Raw genomic sequence first — 15,523 nt, 5'->3', positions numbered from 1 at the left:
CGCCCCGCCGCACTCCTCCCTTTCCGGCGCCATTGTGATTTGCCCCCTGGCATGGATGGGGCATAAAATTGATTGCTTTGTGTGCCGTGGAATGCTGTGTCACAATGACACTGGAAGTTGAAGTTACCCAATTGTGCTTTCACTGGGTTATTTAATGGAAGGTACCGTCATCTATTACCTATTAGAAGTAGAATTTTCCATAATTTGGTATGTTTTTTTTTTTTTACTGATGGTCTTGGATAGTAATTAGAACTGTTTTTTTGCAGCAACTGGATAGCTACAAATCCATCCAAGTTTTGAAATTGAAAGGGTGCCCTCCCCTTTCCACATTTTATTAAAACTGTTAACCTACTGTTAAAGGAGCAGTCCTGCCAATTTCAATATGCTGTTGTATTATTGCTCACACTACCCTTGACTTGTTAGTACATTGCATTTTTCGGCTCAGCCCTTTCCGAGATCTGGGCTATTCTAATGGGGGCAGATTTTGTTTACATTAAAAACTATCTACTCCAAATATTGATGCATAACCTTTTGGATGATTTTGGGGGGAAAAATCTCAGGTACTGACAAGTCCAGGGTAGTGTGTGAGCATGACGACTGCATGTTGAAATTGGCTGAGCCTTTTAGGAAGCCGGTTGCATGTATGTTGGAAACAATATTTGACAGCGTCTTAGGTTGGAAACAATATTTGACAGCGTCTTATACTGCAGCGTCTTATCTCTACTACAAATTATGATGTAAATGTGGATTCATTTTTTATGACATGAATACCAGGCTCTACTGTATTTGAAGAAACTGACAATAAAGCTGCCACTTGTTAACATGGTGTTGCATTTCTGTCTGTTGATCTACAATGACGTGGTTCTCTAGCAATAGCTGAGCCAATCAGTGCAAAGCTCATAAACATTATGGACAAACCGCTTAAGTTCTCCTGAGAGGTGTTTTTGGGCGCAATAAAATGCTTTGAAATACACCATCAAATAGCCTAACTTTCCATCTAAAATAATGTTGCATACCAGGTCAGAGAACACCAAGGATTATGAAAAAAGGTGGACATGGTAATGTAATGTATGTCCTCTACAAGTCTTCTGTTGTCCAGTCTTGCACTTTAAATGTCTGTATGAGCACTGTCTATGTCCATACTGTCTTAAGTCCATGTATAAGTACTGTCTATGTCCTTACCTAGATTAGTTAATGTCTGTATGGGAAAGCAAGAAATGTAATTTCAAATTCTTTGTATGACCAGTGCATGTAAAGAAATTGACAATAAAACCTACTTGACTTGACTTGTAATTAGAGTGGCATGGCCTCTTTCACTTAAAATGTAATTTGAGTAGGCCTAAGTTACTTAGTTACTTTATTAGCTTTCCTCTTCCTCTTGTTTATTTTTCTTGAATGTCGTCCTCCATAACCTCTTATCTCTTGCTCGGCACCAGCCGTCATCAAATACATTGATACAATATAGTAAAATAGTGGAAATGCTGTGTGCGATCCTGCACAATCTTTCATTTCCGGCGGATTGTGGCATTATTGTGCATGTCATTTAGTCTCTCAGTCATTTTTTTTACTCAGTCAGGCCAGGTTCCAGTGTAATTGAGTAAAGTAGGCTACTTGGGTCAAAATGTAGGCTACTCAACAAACCTTTGCAGAGAGAGAGAGAGAAAGAACATGAGCTATGGCGTTCGAAACTGCTCTGACCTAAGCAAGTTGATTGCACTAACATTTTAATCAGAAAGTTTCCTGTTTCCTGTTATTCATCTGTGATGAACTGTCTTGGTCTGGCTGTCTTGATCAGCGATTGGCCGCAACCACTTCAAATGCATTGGCTCTCGTAAAAGAAGGATGGACATTATTATCATATTAGGAAAACGCACGTCTTCAACGCCCGTTGTCTCGGTAGCGACGCGCGTCAGGAACGCGCGCTTTGACATGAAATTACGGGCGTCGGTGACGTGCGTCGTTCCAACGCATCATGGCGCGCGTACAGAGCGGCCGTTGTTGGTGAAAGACGGCGAAAAAAGCGCCCGTATTCCGGGAAAACGGGCGCTTTTAACGGGCGAATTTCAATCTTAACGTGCTACTTTGATCCGAAATGTGGCCGTTTTGGCCTTCCATAGTGAAAGGGGGGAGAATGTGCTCTGCTGCTTAACCGGTGCACGTCACGGATGAGTGAGCAGCGCGAGGGTCTTGTGAAAGACGCCGACTCGAGGCTGCTCCAGCCCGTCGACCTCTGCTGGTCGACATGGGAGCGTGGTTGACTTTTAAGATTACCTCATCTTTTACTGTGTGTGTGTGTGTGTGTGTGTGTGTGTGTGTGTGTGTGTGTGTGTGTGTGTGTGTGTGTGGAGTTCTACGAAATTTAAGGGCGTTATGACAAATGCAAAAAATGAGCTGAAAATGTTACCAGTGACGTTGTTTGTATATTTTATTTAAGGAAACCAATTACTTGGTACATGGCCGTTATAACACATGGGAATGTAAGTACCATGCAGTGTGTTTCCATTCATGTATACCAATACAACCAAAAGGGACATGCTTTTACAATCACACAAATGCAATTAATGAAAAGTGCACACCACAATTGGCCACCTTCACAGGTCATGACATCAACACAGTTCATTTTCATCCTGTAAAAGACAGTTCACATTGCCATCAGTTGCTCTCTAGTGAAAGGTTCACAGTTCTTTCTGACTGACAGCTGTCAATCTCAGCATCAAATAGGGCACTTGCTTTAATTAAAAAGAAAGGTGACATGCATGTTATGACATGCATGGACACATTCAATGTGGTCTGAAAAATGGCTGGTCATGTCTAACACACACACACACACACACACACACACACACACACACACACACACACACACACACACACACACACACACACACAAGTAAACATTGACCGGGATCAAACATAACCAATATTCAAGGCAGACAAGCTTTCAGCTTTGTCTGGGGTGGAGACAAATGAATGATAACTGTGTGTGTGTGTGTGTGTGTGTGTGTGTGTGTGTGTGTGTGTGTGTGTGTGTGTGTGTGTGTCCTTGAGGCTCATGTCTCTACTGTTGCAAGTACAGTATTTCCCTTTTATTTCAAAACATTCACGTGGAGATTCACGGGGTTCACATCAAAAGATACAGCGATACAAAAAGAGAGAATGACGCACTTTCACTTAAGCAAAATCTGACATTTGGGGAACATGACAAAGTGTTACAAATCATAAGATTAAAAAGAAACCCGACGGAATGAAAATGTGAATATAAGATAAAGGCACTTAATTAGTGTGTCCAGTTAGTCATGTTAAATGTTAAATCAGTGCTTGTTTTTATGATAATAACGGAAGGGCCCTTTTCAATTGAAATGTATCCGAGCTCCAAGCATGTATGGTTGCTCAAAAAAAAAAATCTGTCTTTTATGACTACTACGACACAGATAAATGTAGATTTGGTAACACTTTACTTGACGCCAGTGTCATAAGCATGTCATTACAGTGTCATAATAGTGTCATGGCACAGTTATGCAGGTTTCAAGAAGGAGGCCGCACCTTGCATAGTAGTGTTTTTATTGCACAGACGCGTTTCGGCGTGTGCCTTCTTCAGTGTGCAACAAGAGTAACAAAAAAACCAATCCTAAATCCCAAATCCTTTTTTTTTTTTTTTGTTACTCTTGTTGCACACTGAAGAAGGCACACGCCGAAACGCGTCTGTGCAATAAAAACACTACTATGCAAGGTGCGGCCTCCTTCTTGAAACATTGAATTTGAAATTTGGGCCAGCACCCTCAGAGATTTAATAATTAAGAGTGACGCCTGCTCCAAGAAGAAAATTGACAGTTATGCAGGTGTCATAAACATTATTTATGGCATTCGGTTAACCGCATGTCACTTGAAGCCAGCAAAGGTTGTTTTTGCCATAACCGAACGTCACATAAAATGTTTATGACATGGACATAATGTTTATGACTTATCTATGACTGTGTCATGACACTATTATGGCACTGTAATGACATGCTTATGACACAGGCAATAGTGTTACCGTACATTTTTCCACAGGTATATTTTCCATGTCCAGTACCAAAATGCCCAGTGGATCTACAGTTAATGTCGGAAGTTAGAGGAATTTAGATCACTCTTCAGCTCCTCCCATAACCATCATCTGACACACGCATGAACATACACAAATTCAAGGGACAGCAAGAGGTTTGTCTCAAACCTGAAGTTCTATACATCACAGTTTTCTCTCTCTCTCTCTCTCTCTCTCTCTCTCTCTCTCTCTCTCTCTCTCTCTCTCTCTCTCTCTCTCTCTCTCTCTCTCACACACACACGCACGCGAACACGCACACACACACAAATTCCAGCCAAATGCAGGATCACATTCTAAAGAACGCCCTGCCATAAAAAAAAGTATTTCTAGTTCCTACGAAGTGCATTTATTGTGACATCACAGTTCAATAGAATTTGAATATGTAATCAAAGTAGCGAGTTGCCATGGAGATGGAATTTCGCATCAGGAGAGGAGCGAAGTCTTTCTTCCCGTGCTGGGCCGTGAGGGGGAGACTATGATGTCATCAGAGTCGTCCGAGTCACAGTCGTCTCCGCTTTGGCTTCGGTCCCCCTCCACTGAAAGGAAATCAGGTAACACTTTACTTGACATACACTTGACGTGAGATTGTCATGACAGTGTCAAGGCACAGTCATGGATGAGTCATTAACATTTTGGTCATGAAAAGTGACACTGTTTGGGATGTCTTTAGCATAACCGAATGTCTTGTCATACCGAATGTCTTGTCATACTTTGAACAATAAAAGTGCAAAACTAAGGAGAACTCAGTGAGATATACTAAGAGTTGTCAACTTTGTCAAATCTGTTTTTGTTTTGATTATTTATTTAAACGGTTGTAATAAATCCCATCACCCTTCTGGCAGGTTCCTGGCTCTGCGTATCACAATCCCTCGGTTTGATACAATATCGTTACAGCCCTCCAGTTCAGTTTTCAGTCAGTGTTAGCTACCACTGCAACAGTAATCATATGCCTCTTTTCCACTGCCGGTCTTCTGGTAGGCCTACAGCTCGACACAGTGCGACTCGGCCGCCACTTTTGCGCTTTACGATTCCGCTGTGTCGTGCCTATTCAAAAAGCAAAATGTGGTGGACGAGTCACGTTTTGTAGAGCTGTAGGCCTACCAGAAAAATGGCAGTGGAAAAGAGGCAATACTGTATTATGTTTAGAGATGCACCGGATCCTGATTTTTAGGATCCTGCCGGATACTGGATCCACTGCTTAAGATCCTGCCGAATCCGGAAGCGGATACCGGATCCTACGAAAGGGTTGAAACACATAGCCTACTCGCACACGTGGGCCCTTTTTATTACGTTGGCTCAAGCTATTTTTTAGACTCATTGGCTTACTGCCACACTGCCTGCAACAGCCGCTTCCAAAGGGAAAAGCCTAGGCTACGTAAAAGCCTAGGCTACGTAAAAAAAAAAAACTTTCACTCCATGCAGCAATTTTGTTGTGAAAGACTGACTGAAAAACCTAGGCTAGAGATGCACCAGATCCTGGTTTTTAGGTATCTGCCAGATACCGAATCCACTGCTTAAGATCCTGCCGGATCCGGATCCTGTGAAAAACCCTATTATCCTGCCGGATCCGGAACCGGATCTTGGATCCTGTATATCTCTAATTATGTTACATCAATTGTTGGTGTTCTTTGTCCTCCTACCAGCACCTGGGGAACTCGAACAGGAGAGCTATATACTCATTCACACACCACACTTCTCTTTCCAGTCGTAAACTTAATAGTAGAACAGCCTTGTGTCCATTGTTTAGGGAGAAGAATGAATCCCTGGGCTCTTCTATTGGCAGATTTACAGCTACACCTGGGCTATCTGAATTAGGGGTCATCATTGCTTTACCACCTTCGTAGTATAGCCATGCCAATCTATTCAAAGGAGAAGTGTACTCAGAGCTCTTATACCAGGGTTCCCACTCTAATTCAGATATAAAATTCCATGATTTTCCATGACTTTCCAGACCCAAAAAACAGAATTTCCGTGACCACTTCCATAAAAAGAAATAATTTTGAAAGTTTTTAAAAGAGTGAAAACTGAAGATTATCTTCACACCTAGAGCCGACACCGAGCCACCAGCAGACTTCAGTGGGCTCATTGCATTCTAGAATGTAGCAAATTACAGCGCGAAACCAAACCGTCTCTGGTGAAGCGTTGTAGTACAACCAGTAAGAAACAATGTTATACACCAAACAAAAAAGTTTTTGCTTTTACACAACTGTTAAGAAAATACCATAAAATTCCATGACTTTCCATGACTGAAAAAACTTTTATGAAATCCCATGATATTCCAGAAATTCCATGACCCGTGGGAACCCTGTTATACGTTTTGCGGCTATGAAAAGGATAGAAAGGTATCAAAGGCAAGGGAAGTGGGCTAAAAGGTTGTCTTTCAAATGCCTCTGCATTAGGGCTGTAACGATATTGTATCGAACCGAGAAATCGTGATACACAGAGTCACAATACTGTATCGTGATACAAGGAGGCAGTATCGTGATACGCCCTTTCAAAGTTTTATTACCCATTAGTCCAGAAAACAACCTTATGATTTGATGTGATAGTGTTTCCAAACTTCAGTGGAGATACATTTCCGAAATCGTGGGGTGTATCGAACCGTAGGTCAAAAATCGTGATACGAACCGAATCGTGAGTTGAGTGTATCGTTACAGCCCTACTCTGCATTGTACAACAAATCAGTGCAACGGACTACTTTTTTACGCCTGCCCCCTGACTTAACACAGGTTTGTAAGCAACTAGATGTGTAGTTAGTTAGTTCTAGACTAAAGATGAGGTTCTAGAAATTGAGGTGTTTCAAAATGCGAATCAGACAAGAATCTCTCATTGCAAATGGCGCTACCGCTCTTTGCACTTTAGACCGCAGGTCTGTGTCTACCCCCAAACCGCTGGTTTGAAACCACACCTGATATTTCTGGGGCTTTGAACAAGGCATTCTGGGACTTGGAGTCTTCTTCAGCATTTTCCTCAGTGATCTCTTCCTCTATCTCCTCATCCTCACTGCCTGTAACACACACAGAAATGGGACACATGTACAATACAATGCTCTCTCTCTCTCTCTCTCTCTCTCTCTCTCGCTCTCAGACAGACAGACAGACACACACACACACACACACAAATCACATCAACACACACACACACACACACACACACACACACACACACACACACACACACACACACACACACACACACACACACACACACACACAAATATCACCATTTACCACAACCCCCACCCACCCCCTTCTCTCTTTCTTACCTATACCCTCAGGCCTGGGGCTGGGGCTGGGGCTGGCGGTAGGGTCATGCCTGGCTGATGCTACTCGTCCTGCAGGTGAAGCTGCTACTGCTGCGCTGGCTGGTGCTTCCATGACTGATGGTTCTGCGGGGAGTCGTGGCTTAGCTACCGCTGTTGTAGCAGCTGCTGTCTGGAACGACGATGACGGTGATGAAGATGGAGGAGGAGGAGGAAGAAGTGCCTCCTTCACTGCAGCTGGAGATCCTGATTTCCTGTTTTGACACAGAGTAGGTTAAAGGGACACTGTGTGAGATTTCTAGTTGTTTCTTTCCAGAATGAATGCTGCCCATTCACTAATGTTATCTTTTTCATGAATATTTACCACCAGCATCAAATTCTAAGTATTCATTATGACTGGAAAAATTGCACTTTTCATACATGAAAAAGGGGATCTTCTCCATGGTCCGCCATTTTGAATTTCCAGAAATAGCCATTTTAAGCTGCAAAAATGACTGTACTTGGGCCATACCAGAAAATGTTTGTTTATTACTCAGTAAACTTTCATGTAAATATCAAATTTGGCGATAGCCAACCCAGTTTCAATGAGCAGCATAGTTGCAGTACCTTCTTTGACCATTTCCTGCACAGTGTCCCTTTAAATCTCGCATATCCAAATGTCCTGACCTGGGAGCAGGACAGACAAATGACCAGATAAAAACACAAAAAAATCCTTCGCTTCAACTCGGAGTTTTCTGCTCCCACTTAAGATCATTTTTCCGTGACGTTTCGGGAAATAAAATAAATTTAAAAAAACCCTTCAGACGTGATATCTGGGAGTGGAAGCAGAAAATCCTGATCGAAGAAGACTTCGTCTTTTTTCCCCCCAGTTGACACAAACACACCCGGAAAATGGAATGCAATACACACAGATGTAGGGTTTGTGGGATGTGGTGTGTGTGTGTGTGTGTGTGTGTGTGTGTGTGAGAGAGAGAGAGAGAGAGAGAGAGTGGTTTTGGTATTCATAACTGTCTGCAGGCTGTGAGATGGCTGTGTGCATGTGCGCATGCTGTAAGTGCATGTGTGTGTGTGATGTTCATATTCGAAAGGTCAAGTTAGTTGGCAGAGAAAGCAATTGTTTTGGCAATGGTTACTTTCATTTAAAAGTATGTGTGAGCGTTTGCAAATGTATGAGTTAATGCCTCATCGTGTGCATATGTACTGTGTGTGTGTGTGTGTGTGTGTGTGTGTGTGTGTGTGTGTGTGTGTGTGTGTGTGTGTGTGTGTGTGTGTGTGTGTGTGTGTGCGCGTGCGCGCGCGCGCGTGTGTGTGTGTGTGTTTTGGGAGAGGTTGGTCAGAAAAAGTGAGAGAGAGAGAGACAGAAAGAGAAAGAAGGAAAGGCGTGTGTGTGTGTGTGTGTGTGTGTGCATGTGTGTGCGTGCGTGCGTGCGTGCGTGCGTGCGTGCGTGCGTGCGTGCGTGCGTGCGTGCGTGCGTGTGCGTGTGTGCGTGCGTGTGTGTGTGTGCGCGTGCCCATAATAAGGCAGCTTATCTGCAGTGCAATATGGTAGCCGTCTCCTCTCATCTCTCTCTTTACTTTACCCTTCTTTCATCTTTTCAACTCCACTTCTCTCTATCCCTCCATTCCTCTGCTGCATTCCTCTCTCTACCTCTCTTAGTCTCTCCGTGTAATCAACCCTTCCATTATCTCTTTAGCTTCTTCCTCTCTCCCTCCATCCTTTTATGTTTTTTCTCTCTCTTCCTCGTTCTGTGTCCGTCTTTCTCTTTCTCTCCTTTTTTCACCTCTCATCCTCCCTTTTCATCCTGCTTGTTTGTGTGCATGTGTGTAAACATCTGTGCATGTCACTCATCAGCTGCCATTGCATGGTGGCATCTTCAATGAGCGTATGTGAACATATGTGTATCTATGCATGTGTGTGTTTGCGTGCACATATGTATGCATATACACTACATGTGTTTTTTTGTCTTGTTTTCTTTGTATGCCACCTGTCATGTTTCATTGCACGGTAAGCTCTTATCGCCGACTGCAGGAAAGTGAACTCCTTATATGATCCTTATGTGCGTGTGTGTGCAATGCGCAAACACTTTGCATACCGCATACAGTGACTATGCATGAACACTACGATCTATTACTGTATATGTGTCACCTGTCATGTGTGATTGCACGGTGACGTCTGTTTGAGGCCTTAGTGCCGACTGCAGAATAGTTAATTCCTCACTGTATGATCTCTATGTGTGTATGTGTAATGCATTTACTATGTAGGCCTATACAGCAAACAGCGTGTGAATACGTATGAAAACATATACATGTCACCTGTCATGTGTTATTAAGTGGTGACGTCTCCGGTGAGCCCTTAGTGTGACTGCAGAAAAAGTTCATTCCTCATATGATCCTTCTGTGTGTGTGTGTGTGTGTGTGTGTGTGTGTGTGTGTGTGTGTGTGTGTGTGTGTGTGTGTGTGTGTGTGTGTGTGTGTGTGTGTGTGTGTGTGTGTGTGTGTGTGTGTGTGTGATGCATAAACACTATGCATACAGCCTACAGCATGTGAATATGTATGAACACTATACAGTATATTACTGTGTATATATATATATATATATATATATATATATATATATATATATATATGTCACCTGTCATGTGTGGTTGCACGGTGACGTCTCCGGTGGGCTCTTAGTGCGACTGCAGAAAAGTTAATTCCTCACTGTATGATCTCTATGTGTGTGTGTGTAATGCATCTACTATGCAGGTCTATACAGTGTGTGAATATGTATCAACAACACATATGTCACCTGTCATGTGTGGTTGCACGGTGGCGTCTCCGGTGGGCTCTCAGTGCCAACTACAGAAAAGTTAATTCCTCACTACGTGTACCTATATGATTTTCATGTAACCTATGTGTGTGTTTGCAATGTATAAATACTTTGCAAACAGCATGCAGTGAATATGCATGAACACTATACTGCCCTACAAAGGCAAAGAGCAGTAACTACATATTGTGTCAAAGTGAGGTCAAACTGAAAATGGTCTTCATTATACCTGTACTTCCGTTTATCTTGTGATAAAGCCGTATGGTACAAATCTGTCCCGTTTCATGAATATTTGTATTGTGTGTGTTATGTATGTTTTTTTTTTTTTGAGGGCCCTCTCGAAAACGAGATTTTTATCTCAAGAGGCTATCCTCTAATAAAGAAATTTGAAAATTTGAAACTTCAGAGATATTGCTTTGTCAAAGTAGCAGAAATGACAATTTCCAGCCTAAAAATGCAGAGGCTTTGAAGGCCCTTTTCTCAGTTTCAATGACAGAGTACAGTTACTGCACTTTGCCTTTGTAGGGCAGAATACTGTACTGTGGCGTCTCCGTTGGGCTCTTAGCGCCGACTGTAAAACAGTCAGTTCCTCACTGTACAGTACGATGTGTGTGCAATGCATTTACTATGTAGGTCTATACAGCATACACTGGGGTCCCCAAACTTTCTGGGTCCGAGGGCTACCGAGGGCTACTGAGGGCTACCGAGGGCTACTGAGGGCTACCCGAGGGCTACTTTTGTTCAAAATCCTCTACTGATGATCATTCTCAAATCACACTATTATTGAATGATAATTTGTTTATAGGTTCTAAAGAATAAATGATCTCATATATAAATCAAGAAAAGCATTAACTGTGACTAAAATCTGGTAGTCGTCACTGTTTAATAACATCCTTGGTGGGCACCTCAGAAGCTCCTGGAGGGCTACCTGGCGCCCGCGGGCACCACGTTGGGGACCCCTGCCATACAGTGTGTGAATAGGTATGAACACATATGTCACCTGTCATGTGTGGTTGCACGGTGGCGTCTCCGGTGGGCTCTTAGCGCCGACTGCAGCAGAGCCACCTCCTCCTCCTCCAAACCGTCGCCACGGACGCCGCTGGAGCCGGAGCTGGAGCACGACGGAACCCTGCGGCCCTCCGCTGTCGCCGATTGGCCACTCTGCAAAGGCAAGGCGACCAATCACGGCTCAGGAGAGAGGGAAGAGTTCTGCTTGTGAACTGAACTGGTGCCGTGCGTTGTAATGTAATGTTGGACGGTGGTGGTGGTGTTGGTGGTGGTGGTGGTGACACTTTCTTCATGCTAGATACTGCATTTGCTGCTGTTGAACTACATGCGGTAGCAGTATTTTCCCTTGACACTTTATTTCATTTCATTTCATTTATTGTTTATTTGACAGGGACAGTGCACAACATACAATTGAGCCAGATTATAGCCCTAAGGCTAATTATTATCATTGTTAAGGCAGCCACCCTGACAATAAACACCTACAGTACCACCTTGGCTAGGTCCCATGAAAAGATTCATGTTTTTTGTGCTATGAATATAATTTCAGGCGCCATCAAAATGTGTGTAATTTTAGGGACTTTCATCATCCTATTTCATATAATACTGCATAACTGCCTTCCCCATGACGATAGTAATGTGTCTCTGATACTGGCTAAGCCCCCCCCCCACCACCTTGACTAATGACAATTCTGCGGTAGATAAAGGCTGGGTACTAGATTACCGGTGGGGCTGAATGAGTGACATGGTGCGCCATCTAGTGGTGGCATTGAGTATGGAGGAATGCATCATTTTATTTCACAAGGGTACAGTAATTACTGGTTCCAATGCATCAGAGTCCTCCCGATATCAGCCTCTCATTCTAAGCAGGGCTTGACTCTGGCACCTGCCAACCGACCAAATGCTGGTAAAGCTTAAAACAGCTGTGGCTGGTAACAATTTCAGTGTCACTAGCCAATTTGGCAGGTAGCTTAATCTATGGTATGACATATCAGAATAGCGTATATTCTGCACTTTGCCCCTTGTTTATCAATTGTTTGCAGCCTATTTAAGTTCAAGAAAAAGCTCTGTTACTCGGTTTCTATTTGTTTGTTTTATTTCCATGTAGAAACCCATGCACTCATCTTCTTACTTTAATCATCTCATCTTCTGAGGTTAGATGTACAGCGTTATGATATATATTTTTTTTTTATCAAACTTATGGCTAGTAGAGAGATCTGCCAACGTAGTAGGTTACTATGGGTACCAAAAGTTAACAAGTTCCGTTCTACTTAAAGCAGCGTGTCAATCAGTGTCAAGGACAAGCATTTTATTTTCATAAGCTTAAAAAAAATACTCAAGTTTGGGTACTGAGTTGTTGTCTATAATGGCTAGTAATGCAAACAAAGTTCGATTCTGAACTCTAAAAAAATGATTTACTGTGTTTGTAAGGTGAGCTAACAAGCTTAGAGCCAGCCATTCAGAATCAATGGAGGTACGCATCTAAGATAACAACACAATTGTGATAAACGTTAACACTGATTTCATCCAGTCTCTCTGCCGATATTGCAAGTAAAGGCTGGCTTTTTACATTAAACATGTGTGTGTGTGTGTGTGTGTGTGTGTGTGTGTGTGTGTGTGTGTGTGTGTGTGTGTGTGTGTGTGTGTGTGTGTGTGTGTGTGTGTGTGTGTGTGTGTGTGTGTGTGCGTGCGCGCGTACGCTACCTGTGCGTTGTTATTGCTGTGACTATTGCAGGCCTTCTTCCTGAGTGCGTAAACGTAGAGTTGCTTATGTCTGCAGAGGTGAGCTCTCAGTGCAGACTGGACCAACACAGTATCCTGGAGAACAGAGATAGATTCATCGCAGAAATCGGCTCATGAAAAATTGATTATCACAGGTAGGTTTTTGGACAATAAACAAATTTCTCAACACTTAAACACTTTAGAACGAAGTCCAGTTGGAGTGCTTCCTGGAACTGTCGTAGTTTTTTAAGATGGTGCTCTTTGGAGACAGGCTTGGTTGATTTCAAAAAAGTTTTAGAAATACCAAGGCACTCATCTTCTTTGTAATTAAAATGCCTTTATTTTGTTGGGCATAGCATGATTAAAAATACTTCTGTATCACAACTGAAGTATTTTAATTATGCTATGCCCAACAACATAAAGGCATTTTAATTACAAAGAAGATGAGTGCCTTGGTATTTCTAAAACTTTTTTGAACTTAAACACTTTTAATGGGCAATATTGGGTGATTGTCATTCTAGAATCACACATGTAACCAATCGCAAGCTTTGAATTCTTGCAGATTTTTGCAGATGCTATGCGATTAATGCAGGAATTGATTAGCACAGGTAGGCTTCTGGCCAATAAACGAGTTCTCAAGAAATGTTAACACTTTAAATGGGCTATTATCAGATGATTGTCATTCTAGAATTATCTTTCCAAATGGAGACTGTACACACTGGCTTATGATGAGGACAAAGGAGTGTTTGTTCAAGAAACTGACAGATTCGTTTTCCGATTTCTTAAATGCATGTAAACAGCAATTCGTGTTTTATTCCAATAGTCTGTTTATTGACAATGATCAGTTTATTACCATCATGTTATGCTCACTCTGTGTGTGTGTGTGTGTGTGTGTGTGTGTGTGTGTGTGTGTGTGTGTGTGTGTGTGTGTGTGTGTGTGTGTGTGTGTGTGTGTGTGTGTGTGTGTGTGTGTGTGTGTGTGTGTGTGTGTTAGGGCTGGGCGATATTGAGAAAAACAATAACCTCGATTAGTGTCTGCTATATCTCGATATACGATATATATCTCGATATCTATGCAAGTGGAAAAAAAAACTTTTTAAAAAAAGCTTGGTGGCTATCTAGCCAAAAGATGTTCAATGTTGAAATTACAATGTCATTTTTTGTTCTGTTTGTTATTTTAAGGAAGATAATATGTACAAAAATAAAAAATATAACAAAGCATCAAAATGCTTAAACCATGTGAGATCAAAGGCTAGACTAGAAAATGGATAGAGCTGAAACATTCTCCCTTTAGGCCTATTACATGCACATGCCATGTCATTCAGTGTCCACATTAAAATAGGATGCATCTGAAAGTCTAAAACTTTGTGGCAGACTGCAAGGCTGTTTACTTTACTCCATGAGTGGGGGAGGGGTGAGGCAGCTGTGTGCATTGCGGGTCTGCCAGCAACACAGAGCTGCCCGTCTGTAGTCAAAATCTCGGGGTGGGCGTATCGGCCAAAACCGCATGCGTATCGGCCGATGCCGATACACTTAATAAACGCAAATATCGGCCCGATATATCGGCCGGCCGATATATCGGTCGACCCTTAGACTAGAGTCAGACTTGCCTGGTTAACACCAGACCTAATCACAAACGATTGTGTAGAACTAAAGGCAGTATGGGAGTTCCCAGGCTAGAGTCAGACAGGAGTCAGGCCCGTTGCTCTGGACCGCTTCCAGGCGGAACGAAAATAAACCGGTCTTTGTTCCTAGACGGCACTATTTGTGAAGCGAGGGGTGCCTCGTCAGTATGTAGAGGTGAAAACGGAGAAAACGGCAGTAATAAACGCTTATTAGTGTCACTGTATGCACTTATAAAAACAGCGGTAACTTTCTAGAAACACTTAAATCATATTTTAGTTGTTTATTATCATTTCGAAGCGGTTTCCAATGATAGGGAAACGCATCACGGCTGTATTAGCACAGCCGGTTTACCCCACTCTGGTTGTATGGGACAAAGATGTCTGACAAAAAGCGTCACGGACGGACGGACCAACGCACAAAGCCTCTTATAGATGCTCCTCATCAGAGGCTCTAAATCCGAAATAACGCCATATTATTGAGCCGTTCGTCCTTTTCTTTGGAACAAATTCTGCCGTTTCGGCTTCTTCTGTGGGCGCCGCCATGTTGAAAGAGTTTATCAACACAAACCAAGGAGGTATCATTGACGCAAACACACGCCGCTACACGCAGGGGGAGGGGAGGAGGAGGAGGAGCAGGGGGAGGGGAGAGCCAGCTCTGTTGGGGGGAAACACACGCAAGGAGGAGGCGGGGCGGACCGCTCCACAGCACAGAAGGGAAATCAGAGTGGCGAAATCTTACGCATTTACAGTCTAAACTCGATATGTCAAAATACTAATCGATTTCATAAAACTTCTCGAGAAACCGTAAAACTCGATTAACCGCCCAGTCCTAGTGTGTGTGTGTGTGTGTGTGTGTGTGTGTGTGTGTGTGTGTGTGTGCGCTCCGCTTACCCTGAGGTGGTGTTTATGCCAGTGTGTTTGAATAGTTTTTGCTGCTTCTTCCCTTCTGGCCTGCTCTTCTGCCGCGACTGCTACTGAAGATGAGGATGATGCTGGTAGATCCAGTGATGAAGGATTCT

At 42.9% G+C, this 15,523-nt stretch overlaps 1 protein-coding gene across 1 annotated transcript in view; it reads right to left on the bottom strand.

The window, feature by feature from the left end:
• Positions 1-7,486: 7,486 nt before the first annotated feature.
• Positions 7,487-15,523, bottom strand: part of iqce (IQ motif containing E) — a 30,735-nt gene continuing 22,698 nt past the window's right edge. Inside the window, exons 18-22 of the mRNA XM_063207791.1 lie at positions 15,396-15,523; positions 12,862-12,975; positions 11,153-11,313; positions 7,523-7,597; positions 7,487-7,490 (exon numbers count right to left, since the gene is read on the bottom strand). The exon at positions 15,396-15,523 is cut by the window's right edge and continues 7 nt beyond it. Coding sequence (XP_063063861.1) covers positions 7,487-7,490; positions 7,523-7,597; positions 11,153-11,313; positions 12,862-12,975; positions 15,396-15,523 — 482 coding nt within the window. The remainder of the gene's footprint in view (positions 7,491-7,522; positions 7,598-11,152; positions 11,314-12,861; positions 12,976-15,395) is intronic.

This window comes from Engraulis encrasicolus, chromosome 1, assembly GCF_034702125.1.
Source record: "Engraulis encrasicolus isolate BLACKSEA-1 chromosome 1, IST_EnEncr_1.0, whole genome shotgun sequence".
Classification (NCBI taxonomy): domain Eukaryota; kingdom Metazoa; phylum Chordata; class Actinopteri; order Clupeiformes; family Engraulidae; genus Engraulis; species Engraulis encrasicolus.
Note: the sequence above shows the minus strand (reverse complement) of the source record. Positions and strands in the feature narration are given on the sequence as shown.